General features: G+C 41.7%; 1 protein-coding gene across 1 annotated transcript in view; it reads right to left on the reverse strand.

Moving 5' to 3' along the window:
* Positions 1 to 19,751, reverse strand: part of LOC126266602 (39S ribosomal protein L9, mitochondrial) — a 39,998-nt gene that overhangs the window by 2,388 nt on the left and 17,859 nt on the right. Inside the window, exons 3-4 of the mRNA XM_049970928.1 lie at positions 15,985 to 16,148; positions 14,994 to 15,194 (exon numbers count right to left, since the gene is read on the reverse strand). Of these exons, the coding sequence (XP_049826885.1) occupies positions 14,994 to 15,194; positions 15,985 to 16,148 (365 nt within the window). The remainder of the gene's footprint in view (positions 1 to 14,993; positions 15,195 to 15,984; positions 16,149 to 19,751) is intronic.

Below are 19,751 nucleotides of genomic sequence, written 5' to 3' on the forward strand. Positions count from 1 at the left end.
TGCAATGCACGAAGAGACAGATTGCTGCTTACCGAAAAGAAAATGTGTCATGTTGCAGACAGGCACAATTAAGACACTCACATACAGCTTTCAGCTGCAGTCTTCACCAATAAAATTGAGATACACACACCATTCACACATGCATAAGCAAGCACACCTCACGCACACATAACTGCCAACCCCAACATCACAGGCCAGAATGCAACGTCACCTACACCTTTACCTACACCTTACTAACTTTATCCTAATCCATAACTTCTTCTCATTTGACGGGAAGGTATGTAAACAAATCTACAGCTCAGCCATGGGCACCTGCATGTCACCCTCCTATGCCAATCTTCTTATAGACCACCTAGAGGAGACATTCCTAGCCTCTCAAAACACCAAACCCCTAGACTGGTTCAGGTTCACTGGTGAAATCTTCATGCTCTGGACTCAGGGCCAAGATATCCTATCTTCGTTCCTTGACAACCTCAACACCTTCTCTCCCATCCGCTTCCCTCCTCAACCCAGCATACCTCCCTCCTAGATGCTGACCACCTCCTCTCTGATGGACTCATCAACGCCTCTGTGCACATTAAAACTAACAACAGTACCTGCATTTTGACAGCTGCCGTCCCATTCACACCAAAAGAAATCCCTGGCCACCAGAGGATAGCATATCTGCACTGACAAAAGATTCCTTGCTCACTACGCTGAGGGCCTCATCAAGGGCTTCACCTTCTGCTCTCCAACCCTGTTTATTTGCAGTCCTCTGCTAAAGCATCTGCTTATCTTTCCCCGCTGCTTTCCTTTTTTGCTCCTCCTCTTCCCCCAACTCCCTGCCCCACAACCTCCTAGACACTGCACCTATTGGCATTCTAGTCCCTGCACACTCCACCAGACAGCATTTGTCTCTCTCCAAACTCATACACTACTACACATACCCCTTCCCTGCTCCCTCCAGATCACTGCTTGCATCCCACATGATGTTGCATTCCGGTCTGAGATGCTGGAGGTAGCAGTTGTGTGTGCGTGAGGTTCTAATGTTTTCCTGATGACTGAAGAGTGTGTGGTACTGGGGTGCAAGACTCACACGTCTCTCGTGGGTGATTTACATACTGTGCGCAGCCGACCTTCATCTCAGGACAGATGGCTGCGTCGATCTTCACACTGTTTCTTCTCCGAAGATTTCGTGCTGGTTAGGGAAATGATCTAAACTACTTCTCAACTTTTGAAATGATTTTTTACTCTCAGAATACTTTCATGTCAACTCTGCTATATTTTCTTCTTCACAATAAAACAACTACACAAGTTTCACATGCGCTTTCAAGTCTCGCGAATCAACCCAGTCTGGAAAACCTTAGTACTTATCATACATCCTTACGGTCTCTTTTGGTTTTAATAACCTAGCAAGTTAAACAACAGAGTACATGAGTCCATAGATAAAACATATTTCATTTGTTCCCAACAGTCACTACTATTTCACTGCCAAAGAGTAGCCCTCGATTACTCCTTGTACTGGACATACGGCTTCCAAGGCGTGCGCAGCCACCACTTGTCAACACCGATAGACCGCCCACAACTTTAGTCTTCTCGTAACACATTCCCATCCAGCACACACATAAACTGTGATGCAGTAGACACATTTCCATCCTCACACACTCATCCTTCAAATATCATGTGTTTGAGACGGTGAAATATGAGTGTCTCTATAATTTACCCCAAAATTCTCGAAGCATTACAAGATGTGCTTGCTTTTGTGTGTGTGTGTGTGTGTGTGTGTGTGTGTGTGTGTGTGTGTGTGTGCGTGTGCGTGTGTGTGTGTGTGCGTGTGTGTGTGAGCGCGTGCGCGCGCGTTTGTTTTACTGGTGAAGGCTCTTGCCAAAAGCTATATGTCAGTGTCTTTTAATTGGGCCTATCTGCAAGGTGATGTGTCTTCTTTACGGTAAGTAGCAATCGTGTCTTTTCCTACTCTGTTGATATTCCTTTGATTTAACTATACATTTGACAATAGAAAAGGATAGATAGCTACTGACCATATGGAAGAGATGCTCAGTGACAGACAGACATAACAAAAAGAGTGCTACAAATTTTAGTCTCTGGACAAAAGACCTTCAAATGTAGATGTAGATGTAGATAGCACACACTCATTCACACAAGCCACTGAGGTCAGCGACAATGGTCATGTGTGAGTGAGTTGTGCTTGTATCAATGTGTGTTGTTTTCTACTTTAGAAGATGGCCTATTGGCTAAAAGCTCAGATATAGCAGTCTTTTTATAGCGTCTGTCTGCGACTTGAACATCTCCACTCTACGGTGCGTAGCAATATATCCTTTTCATAATATTGACCTAGGCAGTCAGAACTGTTGTGTGTGTGTGTGTGTGTGTGTGTGTGTGTGTGTGTGTGTGTGTGTGTGTGCGCACGTGCGTGCGTTCGTTCGTTTTTGTTGTGCCTATCTGCGACTCAGCATCTCCATAATATGATGAGTAGCAACTATCCTTCCCATAATATTGTCGTTATTCCATCTTGGATTTTTCATTGCTTAACTAGACATCTGCATAAGTTAGGTCAAATGGTTCTATGTTTTCGTGTGTTTACTGGATATTGATTGTGGAAAGCAAACAAGAAATTTTGAGTACAAATGTTCAAGTGAGAGAGAGTGTAATACAATGACTGAAAGTTGGTACAGACTGCTGCATTTCAATTATTTGGATTTAATGGAGAGTCTGATCCGAATGTTCAAAGATAAATAATGGATTATCCACACACCACATACACAGAAACAACGCTAAAGCTAAAGATACCACATAACAAGCTTTAATGTACAGACAGAGAAAAGTACAACTTAGCAAGCTCACCAATTAATCACTGTAGACACAGGATTTGGTTATCACTCAAATAACTCAAAAACTGCTTTGAGAATTCATTTGCACATCAGATTCCATAAATTTTATCAAGGAAAAGAACCTTCAGGAATGGGAAATGATTCAATATATACATTAACTAAACAGAAGCAACTCTTAGAAACTAAATTTGTATCCAATACTAACAATAAGCTATGACTACACTGTTTATTTATGTTTACTCCACCTAAATACACATATGCGATTTAGAAGGCAAGCCACTACATTGAAAATAGCTGCTGATGTCTCAATGGTATTACCCAGCTGCTGTTTATCACCTACTGGTAACTTATTTGCATGAACACATTAATAATTTTCAAATCAAGTAGTTACCTACACATGTAACAATGTAAGTAAGCTGTTTAGGTTTTCTTATTGGTAACGCCACATAGCGCTCTGTATGAAAATCACTGGCTGTGCTGTGTGCAGTCTGTGACTAGTTTGCATTGTTGTCTACCATTGTAGTGTTGGGCAGTTGGCTGTTAACAGCGCGTAGCGTTGCACAGTTGGAGGTGAGCCGCCAGCAGTGGTTGATGTGGGGAGTGAGATGGCGGATTTTTGAGAGTGGGTGATCTGGACATGTGTCCATCAGAGACAGTACATTTGTAAGACTGGATGTCATGAACTGATATATATAATATGACTTTTGAACAATATTAAGGTAAATACACTGTTTTATCTCTATCAAAATCTTTATTTTGTTAACTGTGCCTATCAGTAGTTAGTGCCTTCAGTAGTTTGGATCTTTTATTTAACTGGCAATAGTGGCGCTCGCTGTATTGCAGTAGTTCGAGTAATGAAGATTTTTGTGAGGTAAGTGATTTGTGAAACGTATTGGTTAATGTTAGTCAGGGCCATTCTTTTGTAGGGATTTTTGAAAGTCAGATTGCATTGCGCTAAAAATATTGTGTGTCAGTTTAAGCACAGTCATGTATAATTGTTCAAAGGGGACGTTTCAACAACAGAGATGTAAAGGTTGTGGGCTGGGTGTGGACAACTAGTTCTCTGATGGAGAAGGAGAGAAGATGTAGAAAATGGAGGCAGGGTGCTGCGACAAATAATTTATTGACTTGTAAGTTGTACAGGCTTAGGTATACGGCCCATAGGGATGGGCGACGGTGGCTATTGGTGAACCAAGGCTGAAGTGGGCAAGCAATGATGTGTCGATGTAGACGCCAGTGTTTTCATCGATCTGGCTCAGTGGCGAGCTTACTAGATGTGCATTATTCAGGTCTGCTAACATGTCAGGAGGCACCACCTCTGTCCTCAAACAGTGGCCTGACTGAGCCAATACTCAGCACAGCAGTTGGCAGTTGCATTGCCTGGGGTCAAGTCTCAGACCAATGGCTGGAGGGTGTTGATTGGCACTGGTGACCCCCAGTGGCTCGTAGTTGAGAGGACACTAGCTTGACACCCAGTCCATCCAAACTGAGGCTGGACCACCAGCTGACTGTCCAGTTGAAATGTGGAAGAACACTGGCAGCCTCACGGCAGGTCCCAACTCACAATTGATGCCGATTCCAAGCTCAGCTATGGCAGTGTGCCCAGCATGGTCAAATGGTCAGTTTTTATACATAATAAGATAGGCCTTGCCACAGCTGAGGTCAAGTACGTGGCTTGCCAAGTACCACCAAATAGTCTCGAAACACTGTCTATTGCCCCAGCACCTGCGTCACAGTTGCAGCGCCAATGGCATGATTTAACTGCTGAGCTAGCAAGTGCCAACAAGCGCCTGGATCTCAACATCGGGCCTGGCATCTCCCTGTACCGCTACACTCCTCCCCTCTTGAAATAATTCAACACAGAGAACTCATGATTGGCTAAAGCCTGGGTGAAACCAAGACACTGTTACCGTACGCTTCACTCTTTTTAAATTCCCAACCAAAACACAAATACAAATTCTAGTTTAGCTGCCATCTGTATTTTACAGTTAGCTATTTCACTTTTATGGGCTCAGACACACTTCTCTGATTAATGATTTCTGCACTACATCATTTCAATTCTCCAAGCCTTCATCATTTCCTCACTTGAGCCAACACTATTAGCATCAAAAGACAATAAGGGTGTGATTTGGTCAATTCTATGCTTGAAGTAGCAATAAACATAATAACTGCCATAAGGGTCAGGTCTAAAGTAAGATTCAAATAAGTTAGGTTTTCTTTACGTAAAATTTCAAAGGGAAGGTTCTGTAAGAACAGTAACAAGTAGGTGGTGTCAGAGTTGTGATTCCAGAGATGGTGGTGAGTAACTGGTAGATGGGTTCATAAATATTGCAGCTGGTGCTATTGATCAGCAAATCTTGCCCTTGTAGTTCTCAACATCATGCACTACCAAGGTATCCTTGGTTGTAGTAGGTACAACTGATGACTACAGTATGCTACTGCAAATGACCATCTTTTTGGCACAACTCATTTTTACCTACAATTACCTCACTTGGCCACTCAAATGTAAATGCCTCAACACAGAACAAGTTGAGCTCACATGATCGTGGTATGTATTAGTTTTGTGGGGCAGACGGTAACACACTCAGCCTGGAATTGCAGCAGTCCAAGATGGAGAACAGTGCAAGGGGCTTCCTGCCTGGCACTGCAGCAGCTCCAAGGTGGAGAACATTGCACAGAAGTTCCTGCCTCCCATTACTCTGTCGCAAGAATTTCCTCACTCCCCCGTCATCTTTAATGAATAAATCAACTCAGAAAACAATACAATTCAGGAAAGAATCTTTAAATTTGAAGCTAAATACCCAAGACTAACTTACATGCATGTACACATTTGCAATCAATGACAAGCTACTTCCTATTGCGAGTCTGCATTGGACAGGAAGCTACTGCTACACAAAACACACAGTTCATAAAATAAGCAACATAATGCACTGCTTAACACTGATGTATCCCCAACAAACTAAATTAATTACACTATGTTTCCACTGTAAACATACCAATAACAAACAAATATTTTTGCATCCTAGAAGACAAGGCAATCAATAATTAGCTCACAAGACCACATCATGGCCTTGGGTGTACAGAAACATTGCAGTAACCACATGAGTAACTTGTTCTATTTGCCTGCCTTACCTTTTCCCTTGCCACTTCCCTGCCCTCTTTTGAAGGAGCTGCTGGCAACTGAGGCAGTGCCTCGGGGGTTTTCTTAATTGGACGGACTCACCCTACACGTACCACTGGCAGGAGTTGAGAGTTGTTAACTCTTCATTAACCAGGCACGTTATTTCAATTACTTGTTAAAACCCTTCATACTGTACAACAAACTTATCCGTTTTCCTTTCTGAGATGTACAGATCAGTCAACATAATCCACTTGTTGAGAGGGTACTTGAGTACTTGGCTTTTCCCTTCTGCACACCTTCTGTTCTGGGACACTGTACACCATTCAATCTCTTAGCAAAATTCTGTTTACAGGAACCAAGAATATCCCTAGTGATCATTTGGAATAGTCTGCTAGCCTCGTGTAACCTCTGCATGTAATCTGTTGATGACTTAGCTCAGTCCTTTGCAAGTATGGTACACAGTTTTTGACGTGCTGTACCACATGTTTCTACTGCGTTCGCCACCAATATTTTTCGCAATGCGTCATTCTGAAGGTCATCAGCCTCCATGCCCTGCCACGACAGAGCCATAGAGAGATAGGTGTAAACTTGCTGGCTCAACTATGTGCTAACCATACCTTGTTTGTTCATATAACACTATGTCATCAGCAAAGAACTGAGATCACTTTGCGAAATGCTGAAAATCCTGGTCAGCAGCTTTTCACCACTCCTCTGCAGATACAGCAATACATACCATGGTGCATATCTTGTCAATGTGTCTGCATTACTATGAGCCTTCTCAAGACTATGTTGGCTTCTAAATCGAACTCACTTAACCATAAAGCCTACAGAGCCAAGTGGATAGACAGATCCTTAACACCAACAGGCCATTTCAGTGGTGCATGATGTGTTACAGCTTTAAGACATTGACCAAACAAGAATCAACCAAAATATGTGATTCCATAGATCAAACTGAGCATCTCTTTTTCAGTAGATGAGTAGTTTTTCACTACCTAATTTAGCTGCCTAGGAGCATAAGGTACTGGACGCTCTTCTCTTTCAATTTCCTGACTCACAACGACCTCCACGGCATGACTGCTTGTGTCACATGATAATATAAATTGTTCTTGGGTGCATGTCTGTACCTGTCTTCCGATTTAAATACCTGCTATCATAACAAATACAGGGTGCGCCAAAAACATGTATACACACTCTGAACTGTCATAGACAATTTATTTCCCATTCTACAAGGTTAAATATCTGTAAGAAAGTAATGTTATGTTTCTTCAACAGGTGGCAGCAGTGGCAAGGAAGTAACTGCAATATGGATGTGCGTTTGAGCTTTGAAGCACGGAAGCGGATAATGAAGTGATAGTAGAAGCTTGAGAATGTAGCTGCGCTTCAAAGACACTGGAGAAGTGAATATGGTACAAACCACCTTCCAGGTTAATAACAATTACATGTCTACGAGACAAATTCAAAATTCATGGAACAGTGTGTGATGTACATATTTGTCGATCAGGGCTACCTTGTACAGCTACAAGTGATGATTCCACAACTGCGGTCTTGGGACTGTTTCAGCGTTTGCCTCAAAAATCTTCAACGCAAGCGGCACGTGAGAGTAATGTAAGTACTAGTAGTGTGCTACGCATTCTGAAGAAAGCTAAGTCTCATGTGTACATTCCAAGGCTGGTGCAACAGCTAAGTGACGACGATCCAGATCGAAGGTTGGAATTTTGTGAATGGGTTCAGGAGATGGTGAGACGTGAACCGGATTTATGGGTAGCATAATTTGGTCAGATGAAGCCCAATTCAAACTCAATGGAACTGTCAACAGGCACAATTGTGTGTACTGGACTGAAGATAATCCTCACATTACAGTCGAAAAGGCTGTGAATTTGCCTGGTATACATGTGTGGTGTGGTTTGTCTGCAAGGGGACTCATTGGGCCTCTCCGCTTTGAAGGTACTGTTACTGGAGAAACTTACCTAACAATGCTTACTGACTCCATATTCCCCGCCATTCGTGCATTATACGGTAATGGTGAGTTTTATTTCCAACAAGATGGCACCCTGCCAGTGGATGGGACACAGGGGACCAATCAAGTTTCCTGGACACACTCCAGACCTCACGCCACTGGATTTCTTCATATGGGGCACAGTAAAAGATGTGGTGTACAAACGTAAACCACATAACCTGGACACACTTTGGAATGAGATTCAGGCAGTGTGCGCAGAAATCTCATTGGACACTTTGGTACGATGTATGGGATCAGGGGTGACACGTACTCAGAAATGTATTGATGCTTAAGGCCACCAGTTTGAACATTAATCACATTTGCAAAGTACATTTATTTTTCCAATAGGACTTTAAGCTTTCCATTTCCAGAAATTTAACATTGTAGAACAGGAAATAAATTTTCTATGACGCTTCAGTGTTTATACATTTTTTTGACGCAGCCTGTATATAATCGTTACTACTGTCTGGGGCCTTTTTTGGTATAATTATGAGGGACATTCCTTACCTAATTCTTCATTTTCCATCAAGGGGGCTCAACCACAAGGAAACTTCATTGTAAAAAAGAAATACACCATGGCATCATGAACAATACAACTTGCACTATTTTTCAACATAGTCACCGCCAACAGTGAGGCACTTGCTGCAGCATGGAATCTGTTTGAAGAAACCACTTTCGTATAACTCTGTGCCCTGGGATACAATCAACACACACACACACACACACACACACACACACACACACACACACACACACACACACACACACACACACACACACACTCCACCTCAGCATTGGTTTGGAAGTGACATCCTGAGAGTGCAGCTTTCAATGCAGGAAACAGAAGAAAGTCCTCGTCTGAGCATGCAACAGATACCAATGCCCAATCATTTGACACGACATGACCTCTTCCCCATAATGCTCTGTAGGCATTCATTGATTATGGACACACTAGTATCAAGTGCCCATTCATACCAGATAAAGCAGGCACTTACATTCATGACCACATTTTCAGTACACATTCATCTGTCATTGTGATGCGCACTCAAATAACTCCAGGCACACTGCTCAGCTGCTACTCTCTCTTCTCTTCTCCAGCTAATCATTCCTCCTCCACTGACACCCCTTCCATTGTTGAACTAGCAATGGGTGTCGATTCATGTGGCATTCATTTGTGTCACCTAGTATACCATTTTCTCTTTCAAAAACAATAAAGGAACTTACTTTCAGACACAGAGAGAATTAAACAACTTTGGGTATTTTTTGAATAATCTTTCAATTTCCTCCCTACTGTGCTGTGCGGCTAAGTCAAAAGACTGTCCCCACATTGAATATTTATATCTGGAATCTCTACCTAATTCTTACTCCTCCAACACTTCCAAGCTGGCCAGACAGGCAGCTTTTATACACGACAAGGTAATTTTTCTGCCACAGCTGGTGTGTCATGTACACAGACTGTTAAGTACCACTGAATCATCTCAAAATGTCAATTATTGTCTCAATGACCAGGTTGTATCCGCAAGAGCCAGTGGCATTGTTTAAGTGCTGAGTCAGCAGGTGTTGGCAAGTGTCTGGATTTCGGCACTGGGTCTTCACATATGGCCTCGTCGTTACAGAGGACTGCTTACAACACAATACCACTTGTCATGCAGCTCTACAAAGAACAATGCTACCTGTCCATTAGCTAACATTAATATTTAATCCCTGAACATAAATAACAAGACTCTTTGCGAGAGGAGTTGTTAATGATGTAAGATTTAAATTTTCTTTTAAATGGGTATGGAGCACCAATGATTGCTGTATGTTAGATGGCTGCCCGTTGAAACAATTTTCACAGGAGTACCTGTGCATCCTAAGACAAGAAAGCAAAATCTACATGAAAATACACTAGTACTGACAGTCACCATCAAATATTAGTCAATATTACAATCAGAAGTCAGTTAAAGAGCATAATCAACACCATATAAAGTTACTGTCAACAGCTGCCTTGTGACTGCTGTTATATGGAGTTGGCCCTCCCCCTCACCCAATAACTGTGCTGAAGACATTTTTACAATTTTCTGCCTCTTGTGCCCCTTATGCTACTTCGTCATTTTGTATTTTTTCTTGCCCTTATTTAACTCATTTTAAGGTAGTTTTCTCTTTAGCATCTCAATCCTTCCCCTTTCCTGTAATTTCATCTACTAGCCTCTGGGAGTCATACATAAATTCTTAACCCCCTGCTTCACTCATTTCTCTCACACCAGAAAGAGCAGAGAGGGGGGGGGTGGAAAGAGGGAGAAAGAGAGGGGGGAGGGAAAGAGGGAGAAAGGGAGAGAGGGAGTAGGAAAGAGAGAGGAAGGGGAGAGAGTGGGGGTGAGAGAGATATTGGACTATGCACCAAGGGTGAACAAAACTTCAGTAGCTTAACAGCAATAACAAGCTTTTTATTTGCCTGTCTGGCAGCCGTCAATTAATATTATGTAAAGGATAGATTGCTACTCACCATACAGAGGAGATATTCAGATGCAGACAACGAGAAGACTGCTGCATATATGAGCTTTCGGCCAAAAGGCCTTCTTCTAACATAGAAAACTCACTAATATTCAAGCAAGCACAACTTACACACACATGACCACTGTCTCGGGCCACTGTGACCAACTGTGCCTGATGGGAGATGCAATCTTGATTGGGGGAGAGAGGGGGCTATGGAGGAGGTTGGGGCATGGAGGGGGTTAGTAGGGCTGTGGTTGGGGGAGGGTGTAGTGCTGCTTGTGGAAACATGCAGGGATGTGATGGGGACAGGATAGTACTGTTAGGTGTGGTCAGGAGGTTTGAGGGGGGGAGGGGGGGGGGGTGAAAAAGGAGAGAAGTAGAGGAAGGGAAGAAGACTAGTGAGTGCATTGGTGAAATAGAAGGTTGTGTAGTGCTTGAGTGGGAGCTGGGCAGGAGACAGCTGGGTGAAGGGCAGGGGCTGGTGATGGTTGAGACCAGGGAGGTTGCAGGAATATAGAACATATTGCAGGTAGTATACCTATCTGGGCATTTCAGAAAAGCTGATGTTGGTAGGGAAGATCCAGATGGCAGAGGCTGTGAAGTAGTCATTGAAGTGAAGCATACTGTGTTGGGCAGCAGGTTCTGCAGCTGGGTGGTCCAACAGTCTTGCATCTAGGTCTATTAAACAGATAAGAGCCGTGATGCAAGGGGTTGGGAGCACTGGTGGAAAAGGGGTTAACAAGGATATTGTGTAGGTAGTGGGCAACAGAATACCACACTGTGGGAGGGGTGGGAAGGATAGGGGTAGGACATTCCTTGGTTCAGGACACGACAAGGGGTAATCAAAACCCTGGCAGAGAGTGTGATCCAGTTGCTGAAGTCCAGGGTTGCACTGAGTTACAAGAGGAGTGCTACTTTGTGGCCAGACAGTGGGATTGTGGGAGGTGGTAGATAACTGGAGACACAAGGCATGGGAGATCTGTTTCTGTACACGGTTGGGAGAGTTAGGTCTGTGAGGGCCTCAGTGTGACCCTTGGTATATTTGGAGAACTGCTCACCACTACAGATGTGATGGCCACAGGTTGCTAGGCTGTATGGGAGAGAATTCTTGGTATGGAATGGGTGGCAGCTGTCGAAGTGGAGGTATTGCTGGAGGTTAGTAGGATTGTTACGGACAGAGGTACTGACTTAGCAATCTTGGAGCGGAGGACAATACTGAGGAAGGTGGCCTCTTGTGTTGAGGAGGACCAGATGAAGCAAATGAGGGAGAAAGTGTTGAGATTCTGGAGGAATGTGGAGAGAGTGTCCTTTCAGATCACTAAGATATCATAATGAACTTGAACCATTTGGGGTCTTAGATTCTGAGTGGTTAGGAACCCTCCAAATGGCCCATCAATAGGACGGCGCTATGTGGGTGCCCATTGCTGTTACCATGGATTTATTGGTAGGTGATGGCTTTTAATTATGGGTGAGGATTCAGTTGGTTGTGGTGACCAGGAAGGAGGTTGTAGGTTTGGAATCAGACAGGCATTGGGAAAGATTGCTCAAAGATTGCTACGTCAGTACCTCTGTCCGTATCAAACCTACTAACCACCAATACCTCCACTTTGACAGCTGCCACCCATTCCATACCAATAAGTCTCTTCCATACAGCCTAACAACCTACATCTACATCTACATGACTACTCTGCAATTCACATTTAAGTGCTTGGCAGAGGGTTCATCGAACCACAATCATACTATCTCTCTACTATTCCACTCCCGAACAGCGAGCGGGAAAAACGAACACCTAAACCTTTCTGTTCGAGCTCTGATTTCTCTTATTTTATTTTGATGATCATTCCTACCTATGTAGGTTGGGCTCAACAAAATATTTTCGCATTCGGAAGAGAAAGTTGGTGACTGAAATTTCGTAAAAAGGTCTCGCCGCGACGAAAAACGTCTATGCTGTAATGACTTCCATCCCAACTCGTGTATCATATCTGCCACACTCTCTCCCCTATAACGCGATAATACAAAACGAGCTGCCCTTCTTTGCACCCTCTCGATGTCCTCCGTCAATCCCACCTGGTAAGGATCCCACACCGCGCAGCAATATTCTAACAGAGGACGAACGAGTGTAGTGTAAGCTGTCTCTTTAGTGGACTTGTTGCATCTTCTAAGTGTCCTGCCAATGAAACGCAACCTTTGGCTCGCCTTCCCGACAATATTATCTATGTGGTCCTTCCAACTGAAGTTGTTTGTAATTTTAACACCCAGGTACTTAGTTGAATTGACAGCCTTGAGAATTGTACTATTTATCGAGTAATCGAATTCCAACGGATTTCTTTTGGAACTCATGTGGATCATCTCACCTGTGGCCATTACATCTGTAGTGATGAGCAGTTGTTCTACAAATATACCAAGGGTCACACTGAGGCATTCACAGACCTAAACTGGGGCATTATGAATGTTAGTGTTGAGGGAAATGGCATCATTAGTGAAGAGCACGGTGTCATGTGGTAAAGGAACAGGAACTGTGGAGACTTAAGTGGAGGAAATAGTTGGTGTCTTTGACATAAGAGGGTAGGTTACCGGTAATAGGCTGAAGGTGTTGGTCCAAGAGAGCAGAAATTCTCTCAGGAGGCGCAGTAACTGGCTCAGTGGGGTATCCTGGATGGTAGGGTTTATGGATTGTAGGAAGCATATACAGGGTACAAGATCGGGTATTGGTATGGTGAGGAGACAGCAGACTCAGAGGACAGCTTCTGGGATGGCGCAAGGAGTTGAGAGGAAACTGAAAATCCTGTTATATTTGTGGAATGGGTTCACTGTGGCAGGGTTTATGGGTGGGCGAATATAAAAGCTGGTGGAATCCTTCCGCCATGTAATCCATGTGATTCAAAATGACAGTGGTGAAACCTTTGTTGGCACATAGGACTACAAGGTCAGGACCAGTTTATAGGTGGTGGACTGCAGTTTTCTGTGCAGACATAAGGTTAGCTTCCTTGTTGAGGATTTAGGGAACAATTGTGAGGCAAAGTTTGAAATTCTGAAAAATTCTGGAATGTTAACATAGGTTGATTTGGAGACAGTGAGGCTGAATCATGGTTGGATGGAAAAGTGCACTGAGTCACACAGGATTCAACATTGGCTTTGGGTCGAGTTTGATTTGTACAATATGTGGAGAACAAGTGTTTCCACTGCAGGAACCTGGAGACAGAGGGAAGGTCTTTAACAAGTACAGCATGATTTAATATGGGAGTGGGGAAAAACATAAGACCTTTGGAAGAGGAAGATATTAGATTTTAATATCCTGTCAACAGTGAGGTCTTGAGGGATGGAGCACAAGCTCAGACTAGGGAAGGATGGAGAAGGAAAGTGGCCATGCCCTTCCAAAGGAACCATCCCAGCTTTTGCCTTAAACAATTTAGAGAAACCACAAAAACCGAAATAATGATGGCTGCATGTGGGTTTAAATTGTTGTCTCCTGAATGTGTGTCCAGTGTGCTAACGTAAGGCCTTTGGAAAGAAATGATACTAATGTGGGATTAGGGCTCCCTGTGAAAGCAGCCAAGTAATCTACAAAATAAGCTGCAACCACAGTGCTGTTTTCTACCTGGGCATGACTACCAACAAGCTGTCTGTCCACATGAATGGCCATCGACAAACTATGGCCAAGAGACAGATGGACCACGCAGTCCCTGAGCATGCTGACCAACACAGCATGTTTCACATCAATGACTGCTTCAGAGCCTGTGCCATTTGGATCCTCTATACCAACACAAGCTTTTCTGAACTGCACAGGTGGGAACTCTCCCTCCATTACACATTATATCCTATGTTCCCAAAAGGCCCCTGGCCTCAATCTTCACTAGTTCCTAACCATCTATCCCTCTCCCTGTTCCCACTGCAGCACTAACTATTTCACCAGCACACCCTCTAGTCTTTTTTTCCTCCTCTACTTCTCTCCTTTTCCTCTTCACCCCCCCCCCCCCCCCTCAAACCCAGCAGTTCTACCCTGTCCCGATCATGTCCCTGCATGCTCCCACAAGCAGTAATACACCTGCCCTACCCCTACCCTGCTATTCCTCCCCATCCTAGCCCCAGCCTCCATTCTTCTCCCATCAAGCTCAGTTGCTCACAGTCTGAACTCAATGGTCAGAGACAGTGGTCTCGTGTGCGACAGTTGTGCTAGTATGAATATGTGTGTGTGTGTGTGTGTGTGTGTGTGTGTGTGTGTGTGTTTTCTGCATTAGAAGAAGGCCTGTTGAAAAGCTCACATGTTCCTGTCTGCGACTCAACATATCCTCTAGATGGTGAGCAGCAATCTGTCCTCATAATAATATTGTTGTTATTCCACCCTCGATTTACCACTGTTCAACTGATCCATCAATCAATGTTTAAAATATCTAGTGGTAAGTTCTTTTAATTATTCTCATTCCATACAATATTTTTCATTATATTACGAATTCTTTGCTCTTGCAATAAAAACACAAAAAGTTATGTTACATGATGCACTGTTACAAAAATAGCCACACTTAGTATCTTTCAAACTGTTGTTTTCAGACTACACTCTAAAGCAAGCACCTACCGTTACAGTAACATAAAATATTTTTCCCTCCTTGTCCAAGTCTGGGCCAGTTATTGGTTTATCAGGTATTTTGATAGCTGCTTCAGGTACATACACTCCACGTTTGCGTAACGATGCTCGTACATGCCATGGCTCCACTGTCCATGGAACTTCCTTATTCATAATTATTGGTAGATTCATGTTTGACAAGAATCCCAGTGTCTGAAAAAAAAATGCGAAAGAAAGTACACATATTTTCTTTTATTACTACAACGAACAATGTCTCATCATTAGTCCAAAATGTTTTCAGTTGCACTGGTTTGAATGTCATCACATTCTGTCAAAGTAGTCCCATTCAAAATTTCCCATTTGCAATGTGCTACACAGGTGACTTTTGGCAGCACTATATATGACAAGATTGATCAGTGAAATTAACCATTTAAGGTGGATTAGGAAGACATTGCTCAGTTATTACCACAATAATTCTCCACATTAACTGGTTTTGGAAAACATCATTTTCTCATCTGAAAATTAAGCAACGTATGAAACCTTGCAATATTTTGGTAACAAACTTGAGACCTCAGTTCAAAAAAAGAAAAAAAATTAAAAAATTATATCCTCATATTTCTCAGAGTACCAAGTAAGAGACTGGATAATTACACTGCCTTTGTAGTTTCAGATTATAAATTCATACAACAGGAAGTATGCTCAATGACAGTCAAAGATAATTAGCAGGTTCTATCATCTGTCAATTATCAAACATCTGGGAGAAAAGTAACATACTTCACAAAAGTCAATTGTATATATGCAGAAGCTGTATGTAGTACAAATTTAGAGCAGTACCGTGCATGACATAATTATAGTAATAATCTCATTCTCTGGCAACCTTTAAACACTCTTCATTGATGTGGCAAAATAACGGACTGCTGAGAATGTATGAGGGCTTAAGGATACAGAAAATCAACAAATGTTTAGGTGCAAGATAGCTTTCAAGAAAATGTACTAAACTTACTCGCTGAACAAATGGTGAGCTATATGTTCGTTGTCTATTATTTTCATCTGTACAATATCTTTCAATGTTGTTTGGTGTAACATAAACTGCAAGACCTGGGAGTAGAAGCTCGTTGTAGGCATAGTTTGGCTTCACAAACACCCTGTCACCTCGGTCTCCAAGACCTGCAAGGTAAATTTACTGTTTACTCTTGGAATTACGTTCCTACAACCAGTACATATTAACAAAACGTTTATCGACAAGATGTAATAAAACAAAACAAAAAATCCATTCTTGCAACAAAAACCAGTAAATAATGTGACAGATACCAAATAGAAGAAATAAATTCAAAGGAATTGTACATGTATTTCTTTTCTATATGCGCCCTGTGCTTTTCTTTTCAGAGCACAGGTCTCATCTTTGACATATTGAATACTGGCCCTTCTTTGAAGAGCTTGTTAGTAAATGAGTGACAAGCTATCTTAATATCTATGAATCCCAAACACAGCAGTAATTCACACTCATCCTTCATTTCTAAACTTTGTTCATAACTTGCAAATGGTCCATTGAACTGTATCCAAATCCAAAGCAAACTTGTTGCCTGTCCTGATTAAAGTCCCAAGTTTTTGCCATGCGAGTGGTGATAATTTTAGAGTTTATATTGTGCACTATGCAGAGGAGTGTGTGAGGTATGTAGTTTTTTTGTCTCTTTTCTTGTGAAGTAATACATTCATAGTATTGTTATAGTTTCGGGGAATTGTCTTTCTCAAAAGAAGTTTTAACATAATTTTGCTATTTCAATCTGTAACAGCTTACTTTACAACCAACACTGTAATACAGTAATCTTTCATATGGCTAAGTCAATTTATTGTATTGTATTTACGTAAGATTTACATTTTTAATTGCTTTCCACATTCCAAAAAACCATTTCAAGAGACCTGACAGATTATTACTAAAGTTATGTAATTTTCTTCAGCTTTAACTATTTCCACGGAAATACTACGAGGGTCGTCCACAAAGTAAGTTCCGTTTCTATTTCTATCTGCGGCAGCACTATGATTGCAGTTCTGAGCATGTGCGGCAATTACTCTGACTCAAGGGGAAGACACGTACGCCATTTTAGGATCACTGATGCCAACATGCGCTCTGTAGTGCTTCTTTATAATGTCAGCCACAATTGAAAAGGCTGCCGCGTGTGAAATCAGATCTGTGATTAATTTTCTAAATGCAAAGAAAGTTAAACCAAGTGAAATTCATCAGCAAATCTGTGAGGTTTAAGGACAAAATTCTATGAGTGATTCAATGATTAGAAGATGGGTCAGACTGTTCAATGACGGGCATGATCAAGTGCACAATGAAAATGAAGTAGACGCCTGTCTGTGGTTACTGATGAACTGGTTCACACAACTGAAGAGAAGATTAAGCACAACTGTAAAGTTTACACTTAGTGCCCTTGCTATGGAAGTTTCGCAAATCTCACGATCACTAATTCAAGGAAACTGTTACTGAAAATCTGAAATTACAAAAACTTTGCTCACCTTGGGTAATCAAAATTCTAACTGAACAACACAAAAAACAACAAATGGGCAGTGCACTTCAGTTCTTGACATGCTAGAATGAAGAAGGCAAAAGGACAGGTATACACTCGCACACACACACGCATATCCATCCGCACATATACAGACACAAGCAGACATGTCTGCTTGTGTCCATGTATAATTTAATATAAACCAAGTGCTAAAAATTTTAAATTGTGGCTTTATTTGCATAATATTTAAAGGAATGCCATGTGTTAAAAGAGAGATAAAAGTGCCGCTTGAATAAAGCAGCACTCAAGATCTTGTTAGAAAAATTGTATTTTTGTTCAATACAGTGTATCAGATTATTCTGTAATGAAAACGAATGTTTGAAACAATAAAGATACTTCATAGTAAGGAGGTTCTCTTTGCTATTTTAATTTCATGTGACAAAGTGGCAACTTTGTCTCAAATCCACTTGTCAGCCTAGTGTAAAATATTTATGTAAGATCCTGGGGTGGTATCACTCTGCATAGTGACATAAAAGGTGCATGGTGAATTACACCGTATGAAGTAATACTTTTCTAGACTAAAACAACGATATGTGTGTATAATTATGCCTCTCTTCAGTATTCCCCCATTTCTGTTTCTTCATCATCTCTTTGACGCTCGCCCATGGATCAAACAAACCTTATCTGCAATATTCCTTCAAAATCTGAAGATACTGATACTTTGCTTTTGATGTTGCCAGAGGACCCATAAAGACAAATTATTATTATTATCGCTATATAACATTATTCTAAAAATATATTATTATATGTTTATATTTTACCTCTGTGTGCAGGAGACAGATAGTCCCAAGTTGTTGTTGTTGTTGTTGTTGTTGTTTTTTATGACTGCGGTGGTGGTGGTTAGTGTTTAACGTTCCATCGACAATGAGGTCATTAGAGACGGAGCGCAAGCTCGAGTTAGGGAAGGATTGGGAAGGAAATCGGCCGTGCCCTTTCAAAGTAACCATCCTGGCATTTGCTTGAAACGATTTAAGGAAATCACGGAAAACCTAAATCGGGATGGCCGGAGACGGGAGTGAACCATCGTCCTCCCGAATGCGAGTCCAGTGCGCTAACCACTGCGCCACCTCGCTCTCGGTCTTTTTATGACTGCCTTTCTGATGGACAATGTTAGGAAATGACATTTCCTCAAACATCCATTCTTCAGAAATGACCCCAATTTTGTACCATATCCTGATTGATCACCACAACATCAAGAGGCTTAGGTTCCACTGAACATCAACCATGATCCACAACCAATCCATTGGAACTTTTCCTACTGCCTATGTGTTCATCAGTTCCATATTCTTATCAAACTGCATAAAAAGTGTGTCTTCTGATAAAGTTCCAAAGGTTTCTGTTAACTCACAAGATAATTAAGATACCTTGATAGAGTGTAATTCTTGTTGTAGCCCGAGCACGAATCACAAAAGCTTCAAGATGTTTGACTTTCTTGTGTAGTTATTCTGTCACAAAGTGATCTGAAAAGGTTACAACTTCTTTGCCCCTTTTCTTCCAACATCTTCAGTAATAAGTGCAGAATACTGAAGAGCAAACACACATTTGTAATACATGTTTTGTAATACATGTAATTAGTACTTACAATTTAGTAAGTGTACAGTTTTTTAGAAGTCCAGAGTGCTTCCGTTTCATCAGACTTCTTGCTTTTTAAAACAAGTATTTCTCTTTTTGGAATAAAATGTTTCAGCTTTGTGTTTGGGTATTTTCTGGCTGATGGTGATCTTATTAATTTCTTTCAAGACTTGTTCCTTCGTGACATCATCTAAATTTTCAGATTACATTGCATTCAGCATTTTCATCTAAGCAATGTAACTATTGCAGGTTGAGTACATATCATTCCTAGGATACCCAAAGCTATATTGAATTTGGTGTTGAATACTGTTCTATGCTTTTCATATGGAATGTCAAAATTCGGGTATTTTCCCCGATCAGTCACTGTAATTTTTCAACCAAAAGTTCCTCTTTTAAATTCTTGTCCTGACTTTGTGGTAATGACTTGATCTACCCCTAAACAAATGAATGTAATCATAAAATGACATTTCGACTTCTTCCTTAATTACCCATGGCCTACTTTCATGCTTACCCTCTCCAGCACGAGGAGACTACCCCAGCTTCAGAAACTTCTGGGCTGTCATTAATCATCACCTTGTTACTTCATGTACTGCCATAAAGGCTTTTCTTTGTATAAGAATTTCATGTA

This window comes from Schistocerca gregaria, chromosome 1 (genome assembly GCF_023897955.1).
Source record: "Schistocerca gregaria isolate iqSchGreg1 chromosome 1, iqSchGreg1.2, whole genome shotgun sequence".
NCBI classification, from domain to species: domain Eukaryota; kingdom Metazoa; phylum Arthropoda; class Insecta; order Orthoptera; family Acrididae; genus Schistocerca; species Schistocerca gregaria.